This window comes from Fringilla coelebs, assembly GCF_963513975.1.
Source record: "Fringilla coelebs genome assembly, chromosome: 18".
NCBI lineage: Eukaryota > Metazoa > Chordata > Aves > Passeriformes > Fringillidae > Fringilla > Fringilla coelebs.
In genome coordinates, this window is record NC_140044.1 from 8,091,249 (window position 1) to 8,107,725 (window position 16,477).

At 55.3% G+C, this 16,477-nt stretch overlaps 1 protein-coding gene across 1 annotated transcript in view; it reads right to left on the bottom strand.

The window, feature by feature from the left end:
- Positions 1–2,056: 2,056 nt before the first annotated feature.
- Positions 2,057–16,477, bottom strand: part of CDH22 (cadherin 22) — a gene marked incomplete at both ends in the record, with an annotated part of 48,768 nt that continues 34,347 nt past the window's right edge. Inside the window, 4 exons of the mRNA XM_084217640.1 lie at positions 2,057–2,595; positions 3,962–4,213; positions 11,124–11,241; positions 11,517–11,638. Coding sequence (XP_084073766.1) covers positions 2,057–2,595; positions 3,962–4,213; positions 11,124–11,241; positions 11,517–11,638 — 1,031 coding nt within the window. The remainder of the gene's footprint in view (positions 2,596–3,961; positions 4,214–11,123; positions 11,242–11,516; positions 11,639–16,477) is intronic.

Consider the following 16,477-nt stretch of genomic DNA (forward strand, 5'->3'; position numbering starts at 1 on the left):
GCCGGAGGGGCTCAGCTCTGCAGCCCAGAGGGAAAACACGAACACATTCCTGAGGAAAGAGAGGGATTTCTCCGTTCTCCTGCTTGGAGGCGCGGGGTGCCACGTGCTTGAGATGGTGCGGCCAGAGCTGGCACTCGAGGGCCCTGCTGCCTCCCCAGCATCGTCACAGTGAACCAGCAGCACGCTGGGCACAGGGGCCAGCCGCAGCACCATCCCCTCCTCGGAGGGACCGGAGGGGCTCCTGGTCCCGGGATGAGCCCAGCCGGGCTCCGCACAGGGGTGGCAGTGGGCAGGAGCAGCTGAGGGCAGGCACAGGTCCTGTCCCTCTCCGCTGCCGGGTCTCGTGCTGCAGCCAGAGGAGCAACGCCAGCAGCCGGGAAGCAACACACAGTAAAAAAATGGACACACATGTATATCTACAGTTAAACCTTCTCCAAAGAGAGAAAACAGTGGCTGTAGTTAAACTAAAAGGACAAACCCAATGACAAGCCCAGGATGTGTCAGGCCTTGGGAGACCGTATCAGTTACCTATCAATGATATAATTGATTTTTTCCCAACATGAACAGATAAGGAGCTGCACCAGCCAGGATGGCCTGAGGTGCTGTGCAAGGACATCACTCTGCAGGCTGTTCAGTTCTCCCCGTGGTAGTTGGCAAGCTGGGATGGCACTGGGCACCCAGTGCTTTCCTCCAGCATCATCTGCAGCCTAAGGAGCACCGGCACATCCCACTGGCACCTTCCTCACCTGCCTCCCAAACCCAGGAATTACATGCGAAAGCAATCCTGCTGGGAGCTCACGCTGGTTTGCTGCAGGACACTGTGCTGGGCTGGGGACACCCTGGGTATCCCGAGGTGTCACAGATGTGCTGCCCAACCTGCAGCCAGCTCGGCCCCAGAGCTGTGCCAGCAGGTTCTGGCCTCACACACATCTCCTGGGATGGCTGCTCTGTTGCTAATGGTGATGCTTTGCTGTCAGCTGGGTGCAAGCAGGAATTCTTCTTCCCAGCCAGAGCCCGGGGTTCTCCTGCACCCTGCAGCAAGATCCACCATGGAAGCAGCTCTCCCCCAGCCACTGTGGGCCAGGGAGCACTGATGTCCTGCCTGCTGCCCTGGGCAGCTCAGACCATTTGGTGACAGCCAGTGCCTGGCTGGGAGCCCTGCAAACCCCAGGTCCTGTGTGAGGGGCTGGCAGAGCCCACCTGGGGGTGGCACTCCAAGGGCACTGCCCAGCACCGCAGCTGCTCTGCGGCCCAGGACACAACATCGTGCCTTGGTGACAGGTGGGACATCCCTGTCTGCCTCTGGGGCTGTGGGGCACACCAGGACTTCACAGACAACGTCTGCTGTGCAGGGAGTGTTGGGGATCCCCTTCACATCACCAGCACCTCTGTGATCACCAGACAGGGGTGAAGTGATTGGCAGCACGGAAGGGAAACCTGTGAGCAGCCGTTCTGCAGGATGTGATCCCAGCGTGGCATCCTCCCTCCAACACCGTGCCCGCAGCCGGGGGCTGCTGAGAGCCCCACAGGGGGCAGCGAGAAGGAAGACATCAAAAAGCAAGTAAACTTAGGAGGGGAAAATCTGAACAGAAGTTAAAAGCTTGTTTCCCTCAGCAAGGAAAGCTCTTAAAGAAATCAAAGCTCTTTAAATGCTCTGACTCAAGTGACAAAAACAATTTAGACAACAAAAGGCTCCCGGTTTGCTCTTCCTCTCCTGGATGGGGATCACCGAACAGATCTATTTAAATGATAATTTGTGGGGGAGAAACCCTCTCCAAACCCTCTTGAATTAGATTTTCTCCTTTTTAAGTCAATGCGTAGTGCTTTAATGGAGACTGGCTTTGAGGAGATGAGGACACCCCGGTGGCTCCTCTGGGCTCCCCACGCGGGTGCGGAGCCCACCCGAGCCGAAGGCAGATGCACAGGAGCAGTCCCCGGTGCAGCCTCTCGCCGGCAGCTGTGCAGTCTGGCCCAGGAGCGCTCGATCCCCGTGTGGCACTCTCGGGCTGCAGCCCCAGTGCGGGAGGTGGCCGGAGCCCAGGGGCTGCAGGGGCAGCTAGGACTCCTCGCAGTCCTCGTCGCCCCTGCGCCCCGCGTACAGCGCTGCCAGCTGCCGGAACCGGGGCCCCCAGCCCCCCAGGTAGGAGAAGTCCTGCTCCGAGCCGCTGGACCAGGTGTTGATGGAGCTCAGGGAGGGCACTGGCGAGTCCGAGCCCTCGAAGGCATAGGTCTGGAACGAGTCATAGGGCGGCACAGAGAGGTCCTCATCCGCCTGCTCCACCTTCCTGCAGATATAGTCTCTGAACACAGAGAAGTCCAGGTCTGGGCTCTGCACCCACTGTGGGAGGGCGTGGAGCTCTGAGGCTGGGTTTCTGCCTGGGCCCCCCTCTCCGGGCCCCCCACCTCCGTCACCAGCTTTGATCTCACTGAAGTCGTAGAGGCTGCGCAGGGCTGACATGTCATAGGCCTCTGTGTCCTGCTCACCACCTCCTTCATCGTTGTATTTGATGACATTGTCCCTCATGTCCTCGTCGTCCTCAGAGGTCAGGTGGCTTTTGTGGTGTCGCTTCAGCGTGAGGATCAGAAGGACCAGCACTGGGAAAGGAGGAGACAGTCAGAGAGGCACAGTGTCTTGGGGATGCTGTGCCCCTGCAGGGATGTCCCCTGCTCCGTGGCAGGGGTGGAGGCACAGCACCCCCAGCACGGGGAGCCCTGCTGGGGTGCCAGACGGTTCCCTTCCCACCAGCCAGGCTCATCAAGCACCAGCCCTGCTGTGTACTGGCTTGGAGACAGGTTTGCCCAGGCTCCAGGGCAGAGCAGGAACTTCCCTTGCCATGCAGCATGACCACTGAGACAGGAGGGAGTGATGGATAAACACACAGCTGGACAGACAAACGGATGGGCTCTGCAGAAGGTGAGCAGGGAAAGGGGGTGCATGATTCACACTAGCAGCTAAATGCTGGGTGGGTGAATGTGGAGCAGATGGCACAGAGCCTGAGCAGCGAGCCGCAGCTGTGTCCTGGATCATCATCCATTCAGCCCATCACCTTTAAAGCACCAATGTGCACTTTATTTGTCTGGGCAATTAGGCAGAAATTTGTTTGCACTGCGTTGGAAAATGAAACCAGTGTAAAGTGCACCCTGCGGGAAAGGGTTTTCTGAACGGAGATGCAGCAGGAGATGGAGAGTGGAGCCATGCCAAGGAGAGGAAACCTCACCAAACAGCGTGCTGCCTTCCCACAGGTGTCTGGACAAGCCTTGGAGCCAGCCAGGCGCCAGCTCTGGGGCCAGAGAGGGCTTTCAGCAGCTGCATCCATCAAGTGCCCTGTGCTAAACCTGAGGGCACTGCAACACCTCTCACTCAGAGCCCCTTCCCACAAGCACAAGCTCTTCATGCCCAGCAAAGTTTGTGCCTGTGTGCCGGTGTCAGGCAGCAGCACTCCCAGGGTACAGGTCCTGACCTAGGCAGCACTCTGGTTTGACCACAGCAGAGCTCTGCATCCTGCCCACACACTCACAAACGCTCTAACACTGACCTTTTCAGGTAAGAGCACACCTGTGTGTGCCCCACACCCACCACCCCTGCCCACACGCTGGGATCACACAGCCCCATCTGCTGTGGGCACAGCATGGCAGCTGGCAAGCAGTCCTTGGCTCCTGCCTGTGCAGGCAGGGAGCGAGCCAGCAGCTCTCCAGGCTCTGCTGGGCAGCGTCACACCTGCCTGGCACAGGGAGCTCTGCTCTGGCTGCCTTGTGGAGCCCAGCACCCACGAGCTGTGGCCAACATGGGAGCTTCCCCACTGGTCCCCCCAGCAGGGGCTGAGGTTCATGCCCCCCATGCTGCAGCTACCACAGAGGAGACAGACGCAGAGAAGCTCTGTGCTCACATTCAGGTGATGCTGATGGAGTGAGTGGAGCAGGGACAGGCCAGGGAGGGCTCAGGGGACAGGCAGGCACTCACCAACCAGGATGAGGACGCAGACCAGCAGCGCAATGAGGGCGCCGGGGCTCAGCGTGGCTGACACCACGTAGGCGGTGCTGTTGCAGGACTGGATGGCCCCGGTGCTGTCACAGCCACACACACGGATGGTCAGGGTCCCCGTGCTGCTCAGGGCCGGGGGACCGCTGTCCACCACCAGGATGGGCAGCAGGTACACATCCTGCTCCTGGCGGTTGAAGCCCACTCTCTGTGTGTGCACCGCTGCTGTGTTGTCTGCAGGGAACAAACAAAACCCCAGCAAAGTCAGCCCCACATCACAGCCTGCAGCGCCTGCCAGGGGCTCCTCCATGCTCTGGGTGAACAGCAGCTATTCCTACAGCACCTCCAGCAGCTATCCTGAGAGAGCCTGGGCCTCCTCCTCCTCCTCCTTCACATGGACCCAGCTCATGGCTCCCTGGCACTGCAGACCCCCTGTAGCCTGAGTGCCTGAACATGGCCAGCTCCACTCCAGCACATTCCCCTTGCCAGCAGCACCTCAGGGCCAGCCTGGCATCTCCTTTGTCACCACACCTGGGAGTGAGCATGGCACAGCAGCCCTTGGTGTGCCATGAGTGTCTGAACCACGCTGACAAACAACACAGGTGGCACAGAGAGAGGGGAAAAACTTCCAAAAGACCCTCTGAGAGTGGCACAGAGTCAGGATAAAAATCAATTGCTGACTTGTACACGAGAACAGGCAGGGTCTGCAGGTGGCACTGAGACTGCAAGAGCAGACACTGCTGCTTCCAAAGCCAAAAGCCATGAGTGAATGGTCCTGCCTCAGCCAAAGGGCCAGATACCCCTGTAATCCTCTGTAACTCCTGAAGGAGTAGGCAGAGCTTCTTCCAAGCCTCCCAGCCAAGTCAGGCGTCCTCCTCCCCATCTGCTTACACCCTGCTGCTTCAGGGGCTCAGCTGGCACAGCACAACTCGTTAAGATCCCATTAACACAGCCACTCCAGGGACCCTCCAGGGCCCTGGTGCCAGCGATGAACGCAAGGAGCAGCTGCTGCCCACCAGGAGCAGGGAGGGAGGGCAGGGACAGGGACTGACACTGGGACTGACTCCCTGCTCAGGGGTGCTGCAGGCTGCCAGCCAGCAGCAGCATGGGCAGGATGGGGCTGAACAGCAGGTGACAATTGGAGCCAGGTGTCACAATCCACTGCTGACTGTCTGCAGCCTTTATCTAATAAACCATGGATTGGCCACTCACAGCAAGGTGCTGCTGTCTACAGACTCTGCTCATCAGACCTGATTTATGCCAGACCATCCCCTTTCTCTATGAATCAGCCCTTCCATTGGAAAAGACACCTACAGTAACTCTGGCCCTTGGGCTGCTGCCATCGCGGAAATTGCTGTATGGATTGGGGGCTGCACGAGAGCACACAGGGCATGGTGGGGACAGGAGGTGAGCCAGGATGGAAAACCTGCTGGTCAGCCAGGAAGCAGATCCCAAAGGCTCTGTGTGGCAGCCAGGGCACTGCAGAGCACAGATTCCTGTCCTGTGGGACACCTGCCACTGTGCCTGAGACTCCTGGAGCAGCACTTGGCAGCAGCACCATGGCAACTGGGCAGAGGTGTCAGGAGGAACAGGGGAGCACTGGCCCCTGGGGGCAAGGAGGCTGAACCAAGTGTGGTGCAGCAACGTCTCAGAGCTGCCTGCGGCCTGCCAAAGATGAGCTACAAAAAAAAAAAATTATTGTTATGCTAATCGTTTGCACAAAGGTAATGAGATCTCATTTGGTGCTGGTCCCCCCTCCTTGCTGCAGTGTAGTAGGGGGATATAAATAATGTTAATGGCACTATCTCAGCAAGAGACCAGGACTAACTCCTAGCTAGTCCAGCTAAAAGTCAGCCTCAGACACCTGGATTGAGTGGATAAAACCACAGGACAAAAAGGACAGACCAAAGTGCTGTGAGAGGGCAAGGCTCTGGCCACAGCCCAGGAAGGTCACCTTTGCTGTCACTGTCACACCAGCCAGGTCACCAGCCTGGGGTTAGGGTCAGATCCTGGCTCAGAGGAGCCCTGAGCACACAGCCCTGCACCTCCACTGCGGCTCAGCCCAACCCGCACACAGGGCTGATGGAACACAGGGCTTGGGAACTCCCCAGCTGCTCCTCAGCACTGTGTAAACGCAGGGGTAGCACCAAACCTCTCTGGAAATGCAGCAGGAGGCTGGCAGCTCCCTTCTGTTTACAGCCAGCTCCAGCTCCTGTGAGGGACCTGTGACAAGGCATGCTGTATTTTTAGAAACAGTCTCTAGAAACCAAGAAGAACTTCACATGCAAGTGGCAGAGGGGCAGGCACCAACCTCAGCTCAGCCCAGACAGTTTAGGCAGCCTGGCACCACTGAAAAAGAAATACTGCCACCCACCAAGTCAAAATAAAGAAGGTGGCACTTAAATTTAACAGCAGCATGACAGACAGGTCTGCTCAGAGGAACCTCGCCTCAGGAAGGGGCTGAGGGTTTGCCCTGTGACCCAAAACTTGACGCAAGGGAGCAACAAAAATCACAACTACAAATGCTGCTTTAAACATCATGAAACTATATTTTATCTCCTGAACAGGGTGGCAGGCGCCCTTCATCCCAGGAGGGAGATGCACAGAGATTTCACATGAGTCTCACAGCAGTGAAACTGCTCACCAAGGCTTGACAGCCAGAGCCCAGCCTGGCAGGGACTACCTGCCCCTGGCACTGAAATGGCTCCACCACCTGCCCCCCACCACCATGAACTCTGCTCTGTTGGGTGTTTGCACCCCTGTCACTCACAAACTTTGGTGTTCCCCTCTGAAATACTCCAAAAAAGGTGCTCTGCCATACAATTGTAGTCCTTTTGATCACAGATCTGGGAAAATTTTGCCCAGATCTTGGAATGTGTATCCTGGAAAAGGCATCCAGAGCAACCTCCTACAAAACAATTGTCATTTCTCTTGGTGCAGTTGCTTCTTTACATGTGGCTGACCCACAGCAGCTGCTTTGGGATGAGTCTTGGTGCAGATTTGTTTGCGTTGGCACAGCCTAGGCAGCCCTGGCCCCACAGCCCTCGTGTCTCTTCCTCTGCAGCAGTTTCCTGCCAAATCCATTTCTGGGGTGATGAGCTGAGGAGCAGTGCTTCTCAGGAGCAGCACTGCAATGTGAGCAGACGTTAATCCACAGCTCTCCTGAACAGACGAGTCTGGGTCTCCACACTTGGTTTCCTGCCCAGTCTCCACAAAGCTGCACCTTCTGCTGAGGCTCTGATGCTGAGTGTCCTCTGATGCCCCAACCCAAACCTTTTACTATCACTGCTTTCCTGCTGCACAAATTGACATTTTCTTCTGGTAGGTTTCCTGCCACCCTCTCTCTGATCACGCAGTGACATTATCCTGTGTTACATCACATCACCTTGTGTGACAGGGCAGGAGATGGCCCCTCTGTCCTCCTGAGGAGCAGGACACTGGAGAGGGCAGGAACTGACATGAACTGAACACACAGGGACTCGTCAATACTGCCCTGAGAGGAAACTTTGGAAAGGCAATATACTCTGGTGGTAGCTTAATGTCACTAGGAATAATAAAATAATTAAGTCTCCCAGACTCCCTCTCCAAAGAGGCTCTTGGCAGCCTTGAAGATAGAACGAATAAATCCTTCTCACAGCTCAATCTCAAACAGCGCTAGCAGAGCAGGAGGGATTTTGATGTCCCTTCCCTCTCCCACACTCACAGGGCCCTGTGAGCACCTGTGTTCCCTTCTCCAGCAGCTGCCCTGCTGCACCAGAGCCTGGGAACAGCAGCTCTGGGGAGGAGCACCCGGCTGGGCCTGCGGGCACACTGCTGCCAGAGCTGCCCCGAGGGAGCAGACCTCCTCCAGCCCCAGCTGGTGCAGCTGGTAGAAGAAACATCCTGTTTTTCCCTTCTGCCTCTTCCTTCTCTCGAGTTCTCTGGGTAGCAGGCCACAGCACCACTGCTGTTCCTTCTCTGTTTGCTCAGCCCCGAGGAGGTTTGATGCTCTTTTTCACACACACACCCCAACCCTGCCCCAGCCAAACGAGCATCTGCACTGCTTGTGCTGAGAGGGGCATCCCTGCGGGGCTGCAGGAGGCTTCCTCTATCCTCAGGCAATCCTCAAATCCTAACATTTTGCTTTTGATTGTTAGGATTTTCAGATCTTCTATCACCCATTACATGCTCTTAATGAGACCTGCAGAGAGTTCAGACATCTGCTTGCCGAGCCCTTGAGCCCTGGAGTCAGTAGCTCCATGTGTCACTCCGTATTACCTAGCACTCCTTCCAGGTTGCTGGGCTTGGATGCCTTCTACCATCCCTTCCAACACAATTAGCATTTCTTGGAGAACCTGATTTCAGGCTTTAATTGCCTTTGATCCTGCTGTAATCAATTTTCTCAGGCCAGAAAGGCCCAGCAAAAGGCGAGTTAGGAAACAGAGGATGGTGAATGCCTTTGGAATGGCACCAGTTGGATCTTAACATGGTCAGCTTCTCTAATTCCATCTCTTCCTTTAGTCATGCCATATGATGGGCATCTTCTTCCTGGATGCTCGCTGTCGTTACCACAGGTGACATTTATTCCTTGTCTGAAGAATCAGGAAATGTGTGAGAGCTCCCTCAGAGCAGAAGCAGGGAAAGAGAGGCACCAACAGGCAATGGGGCTGTTTCCAAAAGCCCAACTTGCCAATCACCTGTAGCTCAGCTCTGTGTCTGCAGGGACACCCTTAATTTTTGCATCACCAGCCCAGAGCCCCTGAGCTAGCACAGCTCTGTGTGCCCCACCCAGGAGCCCTGGAGGGAGCCCCAGCAGCGCTGGTCCCCACCCTGCTGGTCCCCACCCTGCTGAGAACAAGTCCCTCCCCGAGGTGGCTTTCTGGTGCCACAAAGGAGCCAAGTGAAGTAGGTGCAAAGCAAAAGAGAGGATTTAAGCAAGAGCTTAGAGAATCCATCTGTGCTGACATCCATCAGTGTCACTCCTTGGCTGCAAAAGCAATATTTATAAATCACGTTTCAAAACTGGCTACAAATTTGTACAAAGAAACAGATGGGCTGGTGGTAGCAGTTTGTCACCACTGATATTTGCACGGGGGAGTAGAGACAAGTGCACGGTGGAGAGGGGTGAATGCAGGAGAGGGAAGCAATGGGGGAGCACCAGGGAGGATGCAGCAAGGTCACCTACGAGAGCAGGGGCAAAGGTGAGTGTACCCAGGGCAGCTGATGGACTGGAGAAGGCGGCAGAAATCAAAGGGAGGGAGATGGCACCAAGGCACCCTGTTAGAAATGAGGGGCGCCTCCATCTGCCACAGGCAGGCACCTCCTCTTGCTGGGGAAGACAGTGCTGCTCAGCAACTGGGAGGGTCTCCAAACACTCTGGGAATAACCCTGCAGCAACAACATTTGTTTTCCCAAGAGCAGGAGGCGGGAGGTGATGCCAGCTTTTACTCATTTTATGCAGTGTTACACCACACAAAAAGCTCCAGGGATCATTTAGCACAGAGTTACCCTGTGCCACGAGAGCCTCATCCCACCCAAGAGAGCAGCAGCACTGGAGGAGATGGTGGCACACACGTCCTGCATCTACTGCAAGGCTGGCTCTTGGGCCACTGCTGGTGGATCCCCACACAGAGCCAGGGAGCCAAGCAGCCCCTGCCAAGCCCATACACCCCCAGCCATGTGCCCTGCCAGATGAGCAAAACAGCAGAGGTGGCTCTGGGATGGCAGCCTGGCCATGGCAGACAGCCTGGCCCGGAGCTCAGAGCCTCACGAGGGGCTGGGCAGGGATGGACACCCGAGTGTAGCTCAGTGTGTTTGAGCACATTTTCATAAGGTTTTCCAAAGAAAGTGAGGGAAGTTAATCGCTGGGTGTGGGGCAAAATCTGGCTGAGGATTAAAGCCTGTTTACATGATAAGAAGTAAAGGTCTTCTGAACAGCTGCCCTTGAGCAGAGGGGGAGGGACTCAGGTCAGGGACAGCTGTGCTACTCAGGACACAAAGCAATATCCAGCTGTGCTACCATCACATCTGAAGCTTTTCCATTTTGACTATCCCTAATAATGCTGAACCAAACTGAGCAAGCAGGATCTTACGTCAGCAGAAGGCTCCTGTGATAAGCTCAGAACAAACTAAACCAGGCTTTTGACAGATAAAGCTGCAAAAGCAGAGAAAGAGAATGATTTTAAAAGAAAACCCAATCAAAACCAAAGAAGAATTTCAATGTGATCTGCTGGCCCCTGTGACAAGCACATGCATGCGGGCTGGAGAAGGTCCCAGTTTCTGCAGGGGACCCTGCTGTACCTACTGCTACAATCAGCACCTAAATTCCCCCTTAAACACCAACCAAAAATAGGAAGCATCCTGATAACTACTTTTCTGGATTGTTACTGTCCACACAAATTGTTTGCAGCCTCCAAAGTCCAACAGCAGCCAGGCTCAGCCAGCAGAACCTGCATGCCACCCCATCACTCACAGCAGCTTCGAGTCACCCAGGATGAGCTACTGAGCTCAGGGATGCAGAGAACCCCAGAGCTGCCCAGAGGAACAGACAGGCTCTGCCTGGCTGCCTGTCCCAAAGGAGAGGACGAGCCCCAGGAAGCAGAGGAGCTGCACCGTGGAGCCACCACCTCACAGGGAATCGGGCTCTGCAGGCTGTGTCCCAGAGAACCCACTGTGGCTGTGGGCTGGCCACAGCATGGCCCCACTGCCTCCCAGGGCTCTGGAGCTGTTCCCATTTGTCAGGGACACAGGGCTGGCCACTCACATGACAGCCCCAAGATGACCCATGCTCCAGGATTTACCTTGGAGAGGAATAAATCGTAACACTCAAAATGGGAGCATGTTCTTCTATAAATCCACATCATCTCCTTGCCTGCAGGCAGGTTGGAGATTTCCCATCAAGAAAGGGACTGAGAGCCCTGAAAATACCAAAGGCTTAACCAGACAGCATGAGAGGAGCTTTGTAGCTGCTTGCAGCGAGGAATAAAGCTGCCAGAGCCTCCTTGAGGAAATCCAAGCTGTTAGCTGATCAGTCCCACCATTTCAGGTTGACAAGAAGCTCTGCAACATGCCCAAAGCATCCAGAGCTGGCACAGAGAGACCATAACCCATCTCCCTGTCCATGGCCAGAGGTGCTGCTCAGCCTGAAGGGTACAGCAGGACTCACCCTGGATATCCAGCAAAGAGAAATGGTGGTTGTTGGTGGCTTCAGGCGCCAAGGTGAAGTAGAAACGGTGGCCGCTCTGAGGCTCGTCCCGGTCCACAACGCTGATTGTCTGGATCAGCTGTGGGGAGAAGGCAGAGGTGAGCACCAGAGCTGCTCCCACAGCCTCTCCCAGGGTCCCACATGCAGGGTCCAGCCAGCAGCATCGCCGGCTGCAGCCAGAGAGGGACGAGCCTTCAGCCCTGCCAACGGGCTCAGTGGGAGCAGCGGGGTCACTCCCACCGGGACAGGGGCTGCACAGGGAGGCTCTCGGGCAGAAGGGGACAGATGGACAAGCTGGCACTAGTCCAGAGTGCTGCCTGCAGCCCAAGACCAGGGCTGGGGAACTCTCACTACCTGGCCTGGCTTGGCATCCTCACACACAGCGGCTTCATAGGGGGTGGCAAGCTCAGGTGGATTGTCATTGACGTCCAGGATTCGGATACGGAGAGAGGCCCTCGACACCTGGGAGTGGTTATCTGAAACAGAAAGAGAAGCAGAGCTTCAGGACAAAGGGACAACTGCTGCTATCAGAGAGCAAACCTCCTCATCCCCATCTGTCCAGAGGCCATCGTGGCTGCTGCCAGCACTGCACCTCTGCCTGCCTTTACACAGACTGTCTGCAGGATAGCAGCACCTGTAGAGCATGCTTCAGCCTCACTGCACCCTGCAAAAGAAGCCCAGGCACTGGACTGTGTGCCAAGGAGTCCTGAAACACCACCTGATCTACGCCTGGAAAACTGGAGCAGCCCAAAGCTAGTCCCAGCCATAAGGGTCAGGATCTGTGCTGCAGCAAAACAGCACCAAGATGGGGCAGAAAACTTGGATGTGAGATCCCTTTCTGACCTGGATTCTGATCCATTGGTGCTTGAGACTGGCAGCAACACCTGAGAGCCAAGCAAATGGAGCTGGGATGTCAAACAGCTGCATCAGCTAAGGGCACAGATTGGTGGTGAACTCTGTCCATCCACCTCTGCTGTGCCCAGGTGACCCAGGGTCACATGTGCCCCACTGAGGCACGAGGCTCTTGCCCAGGGACTCAGACCTCTTCTGCTGACACTGGGTTTTTGTTAAACACAACATCATCCACCAGCTGGCATGAGGGGGGCACGCAGTGAGACTGAGGGCAGCCCTCTCCCCCTGCACTCACCACCCAGCCTCACACAGGCAGTGGTCCTGGGGAGCCCCCTTCCTGGGGTTCACTCTGCACATGGGATGGGGCAGCATTTACACCTCCGCTCACTGCAGCATCACTGAGCTGCACACACACTGCCGAGGGACACCGAGCCCGTGGCACAGGATTATAAATCACTCTGGAGGGCCTGATGTTTGCTGAAGCACCTCATATATCTCCAGAAATGAGAACTCCCTCTTACTCCATCTCCTTTGTTTTACCCAGAGGCTGCACCTGTGACAGAACTAATGCTTCTCTCCACGCTCAGGCAGGAGTTCTGCTGCCTGTTTGTCTATAACATTAATACTGGCCCCAACTGATCAGGTGGGGGAGGACCCAGGGGAGAGGAGATTTGGCGTTGCTCCATAATTAACCAGGAATGTAAGCCCCCTCCCCAGAGCTGCCTTCACCCGGTTCTCACGTTATCACTCCCTCTCACCCAGACCAGCTGCTCTGGTGATTAGATAGTTGTTTTTGGGGGAGGGAGGCTGAAGTCGTGACTAAAAGCCTAGAACTATGTGTTATTTTAAAAGGCATATTGGTGCAGTGAAATTGCTTGCAGGAAGAGAGAAAGGGGGAGGCAGCAGGGTGAGAAGGGAGCCCAGGGAGGCGGCGGGGTGTGTGCTTGATGCCCACAAATGAGCAGGAAGAAAAAGGGTTCAGTTCCTGCAAGAAGGAGGATGACAGCGTTTCATCACCCCCTCCTCAACCCACAAGGAAGATGGATAACCATCCCTGCTGCTCAGCTCCGGAGCAGGCTGAGATTGCTGAGAGAAAGATGAAAAAAGGGAGAGGAGAGAGGAGAGAGAGGAGAGAGGAGAGGCTGAAAGGAGGAAGAACCAGGACCCCAGCTCTTCCCCTGCCTAACTGTAACCCAGAGGAGGAGCTGCTCCCCTAGTGCCCCACAGTGTGGGCTCCAGCTGTGAGCAGGAGCCCATCCCAGCGCCCGTGAACCCAGGAGCTGTTGGGATGGTGCGTGCCAGCTCTGGACATCCAGGTGATCCTGAGCAAAGCAGCTTCTCTTCCAGTCCACCTCCCCCAGCCCCTGAGGAGGGATGTGAGCAGCGTGTTCAGAGCCAGGCAGAAGCACAGGGCCGTGCTCAGCCCCAGCCACGGGGTCACATCCCTGCCTCGGCACGGAGCTGGGGACCTGCACCCACCCCTCCCCAGCCAGGGCTCACGTCCTGCTTCCCTGGGCACAGCTCTGAGACAGTGACCTTTCCAAATGCACCCTGTCATACAAAAGCTCTCCTTCTGCCCTTCCAAAACTGCTGAAGCCTGAGGCTCGTGCTCACTCCTGGCTCAGTGACGGGGTCAAAATTTGACGTGTCCAGGAACATCGAGGTTAGAAAGGCAACTGCTGCACTCTTGTCTACCTTTCCAGTGAGGCACACATCAGCTTCTTTTTATTTTGGCTGTACAATGTCTGTTTGAAGGTTTCTCAATGCTTTATCAACTTCCCTCATCCTTTGAGCCAGTACCTGGATTTACAGGTGGGAAAAATGAAAAATGGCTGGATGTATTTGAAATAAGTTATCCTCAAAACATCTGAAATATGTTTTTTTCTGACAGTGGCATAAACTGATATTATGATGGTCAGAAGTGTGATTGAGATTGTTGGAGCTCATCTGTGATGAAAGGCACAAAGCACTCAACTAACACGGGATTCACATCTGTGAGGTCAGAAACTCTGGCAGTGCTGTGTGCACGCACCCAAAATGCCCCAGCACAGGGGGAAAGGCTCAGCAGGCAGGTCCCAGGGCCAAAAAGAGAAGCAGAGAGGGTGGTGAGGCAGTGGTGTTGGTGCTGCAGGCACCTGCCCTCACAGAGCTCACCTGGCCCACGACAGAGGTGAGGGCAGCACGTGCTGGCTGAGGGCAACCGGAAGGGAAAATCACCATCTTCCACTGCAGCCTCTCTCCTCGGTATTCCAGCTCAGCTGACTGACATGCAAATTAGTTTAATTATTTCTTCTTCTAAAATAAATTATATTTTGCAGTGGCTGCAATATGTTGTGTCAGGCAAAATTACATTCAATATTTTTAAACTAATTGATGTCAGCCTTGAGAAAACCTGATTGACAGCAGAGAGAAAACTAGGCTGCTACCTAAACGCTTCCCTAAATTAAAATTAAACATGCCGTTTTTCTGCATTTCCTTCAGGAGTTGGAATGCTATTAATCTGAAAAGACTGAGGAAAAGAGACATGGAAAATACACAGAACAAGAGGGAGACGCTGGAAGCACAGCCGTGCAGTATGGGAGCTCCAGGCTGCTGACTGGCAGCTGCCTTTGCCAACATGGGAGGAATTATTTCAGAGCCACTGGAGCTGCTGTGTGTGGGGACAGAGCTCTGCCCAGTGCTTCCACACTGCTGCATCCGTGCCTGCCTCAGCACAGCCCCCAGCGTGGCTCAGGGCTCAGCCAGACCCCTGCCCAGGTGCCATGCAGCAGAACAGGCAGCACGGGAACAGGACTGGCAGGGATGGGACAGGCAGTGCCAGGATTCTGGGGCACGAGATGGTCACAGTCCTGCTGCACAGCAACCCTCAGGCCAAGAGTTAAGTGCTTCAGGGGAATCTTCATCCACATCCCAGAGTATTTCCTTATTTAATTAATCATGTAAGTAAGTAATCTCAACAGGACAATATTCTCCTCTTCAATATTCAGATGCAAAACACCAACTTGGCCTCTCCCTGAGCTGCAGACAGCTGAGTGCTCGCAGGACTGACACCGAGCAGCTCTGGGCAACTGCTCAGCAATGCTGTAGCTCTGCAGCAGCTCCCAGGGATGGGAAGGGATTGACAGTGCTTGGTCACCCCTGCTGTGGCAGGAAAGGAGGGGACTTGTGGCTTCTGCTGTGCCAGGATCCAGCCCTCGCTCCTCCAGACCCTCACACAATCTCACAATAAAACACTTTGCATTTTTACACTCAAACCTCTCCTGTGGAGCTCCAAATCCAGCAAATGCCATTTGCCCTCCTCCCCACACACACCCCAAAGTGCTCAGCAGCTTCTCTGGGTCTGAGGAGAGCCCAGGGGAGCGTTGGCAGCTGGAGCACCTGGAGCAGACCAGCTCAGGGACACTGCTGGGCACAGCATCCAATCTGCTCTTCCACATTGAGACCAAATTGGTACAATACTGAATTCAAAATTTTTACATTAGTCAGGAAGTCAGAAAAGGCAGGAGTGGAATTTATTTCCTCACCATCTCAGCAAATTGGGAGAAGAAAATGCAGAACAGAAGACTGGGGTGTGCCACTCTGCTCTCTAGCCCTGCTGCCATGGCTCTGAGGCACAGGGTGGGTTTGTAGCTGCTGTGCAGCTCCTGCCTGCAAACCAGAGTGCTGCTGCCAAGGACAGAGCAGGGGCATGCCAGGGGTACGACTTGTCTGACAGGTGGCTGCATCAGAGGCTGGAGCTGAAAACGTGGCCCCCAGCTGAGGGGAAGCAAAGTGGAAGCAGCAGTTAAGCCAAGTAACATAAATGGCTCTCACCTCTCCCGAGTCCAGCCCAAACTCAGCAGCATGAGAGTCATTAAATTGCATCCAAACACAATGCTCTGATTAAAGCCAGTCTCCAGCAGGAAGATTTATCATCTCAATTACCAGCAGTGGACACAGCAGTCAAGGCCTCATCATTTTACATGAGCAAAGAGGAAAACAGGAAGAGAATCACTAATATTAGCCCAAGGAAGGTAAACAGCTTGCGAGGGAGATGAAGATTTATCTGTGGAAACGCTTGGCCTGGTCCCAGGCCAGATTAGCTGAACAGCCCCCATGTTTCCTGCTGGCTGCCACGCTGCAGGCTGAGCACTCTGCTGGTCCTGGGCAGCTCCTGCTGGGGCACAGGGCTGCCCTTGCCCTCTTGGCAGCTCTGGGAAGCCCAGAGAGCTCATGGGCACAGCTGGGCACCTTCTGCAGCTTTTCTTACTGCTTCCCGGGGCAAATACACCCTGATGTGCACAGGTGGGAAATGACCTGGACACGGTCTCTGCAGCAGCAGTGGGTGCCAGACAGGGCTCTCCAGGGAGGGGGCACAGCTCCAGTTTGGAGCTGCTGAGCCCCACAGGCTGCCTGTGGGAACAAGTGCTGCCAGTGGGGCTGGCTGTGCTTCAAACCCTGCCCAGGACAGCCCTGACAGCAGA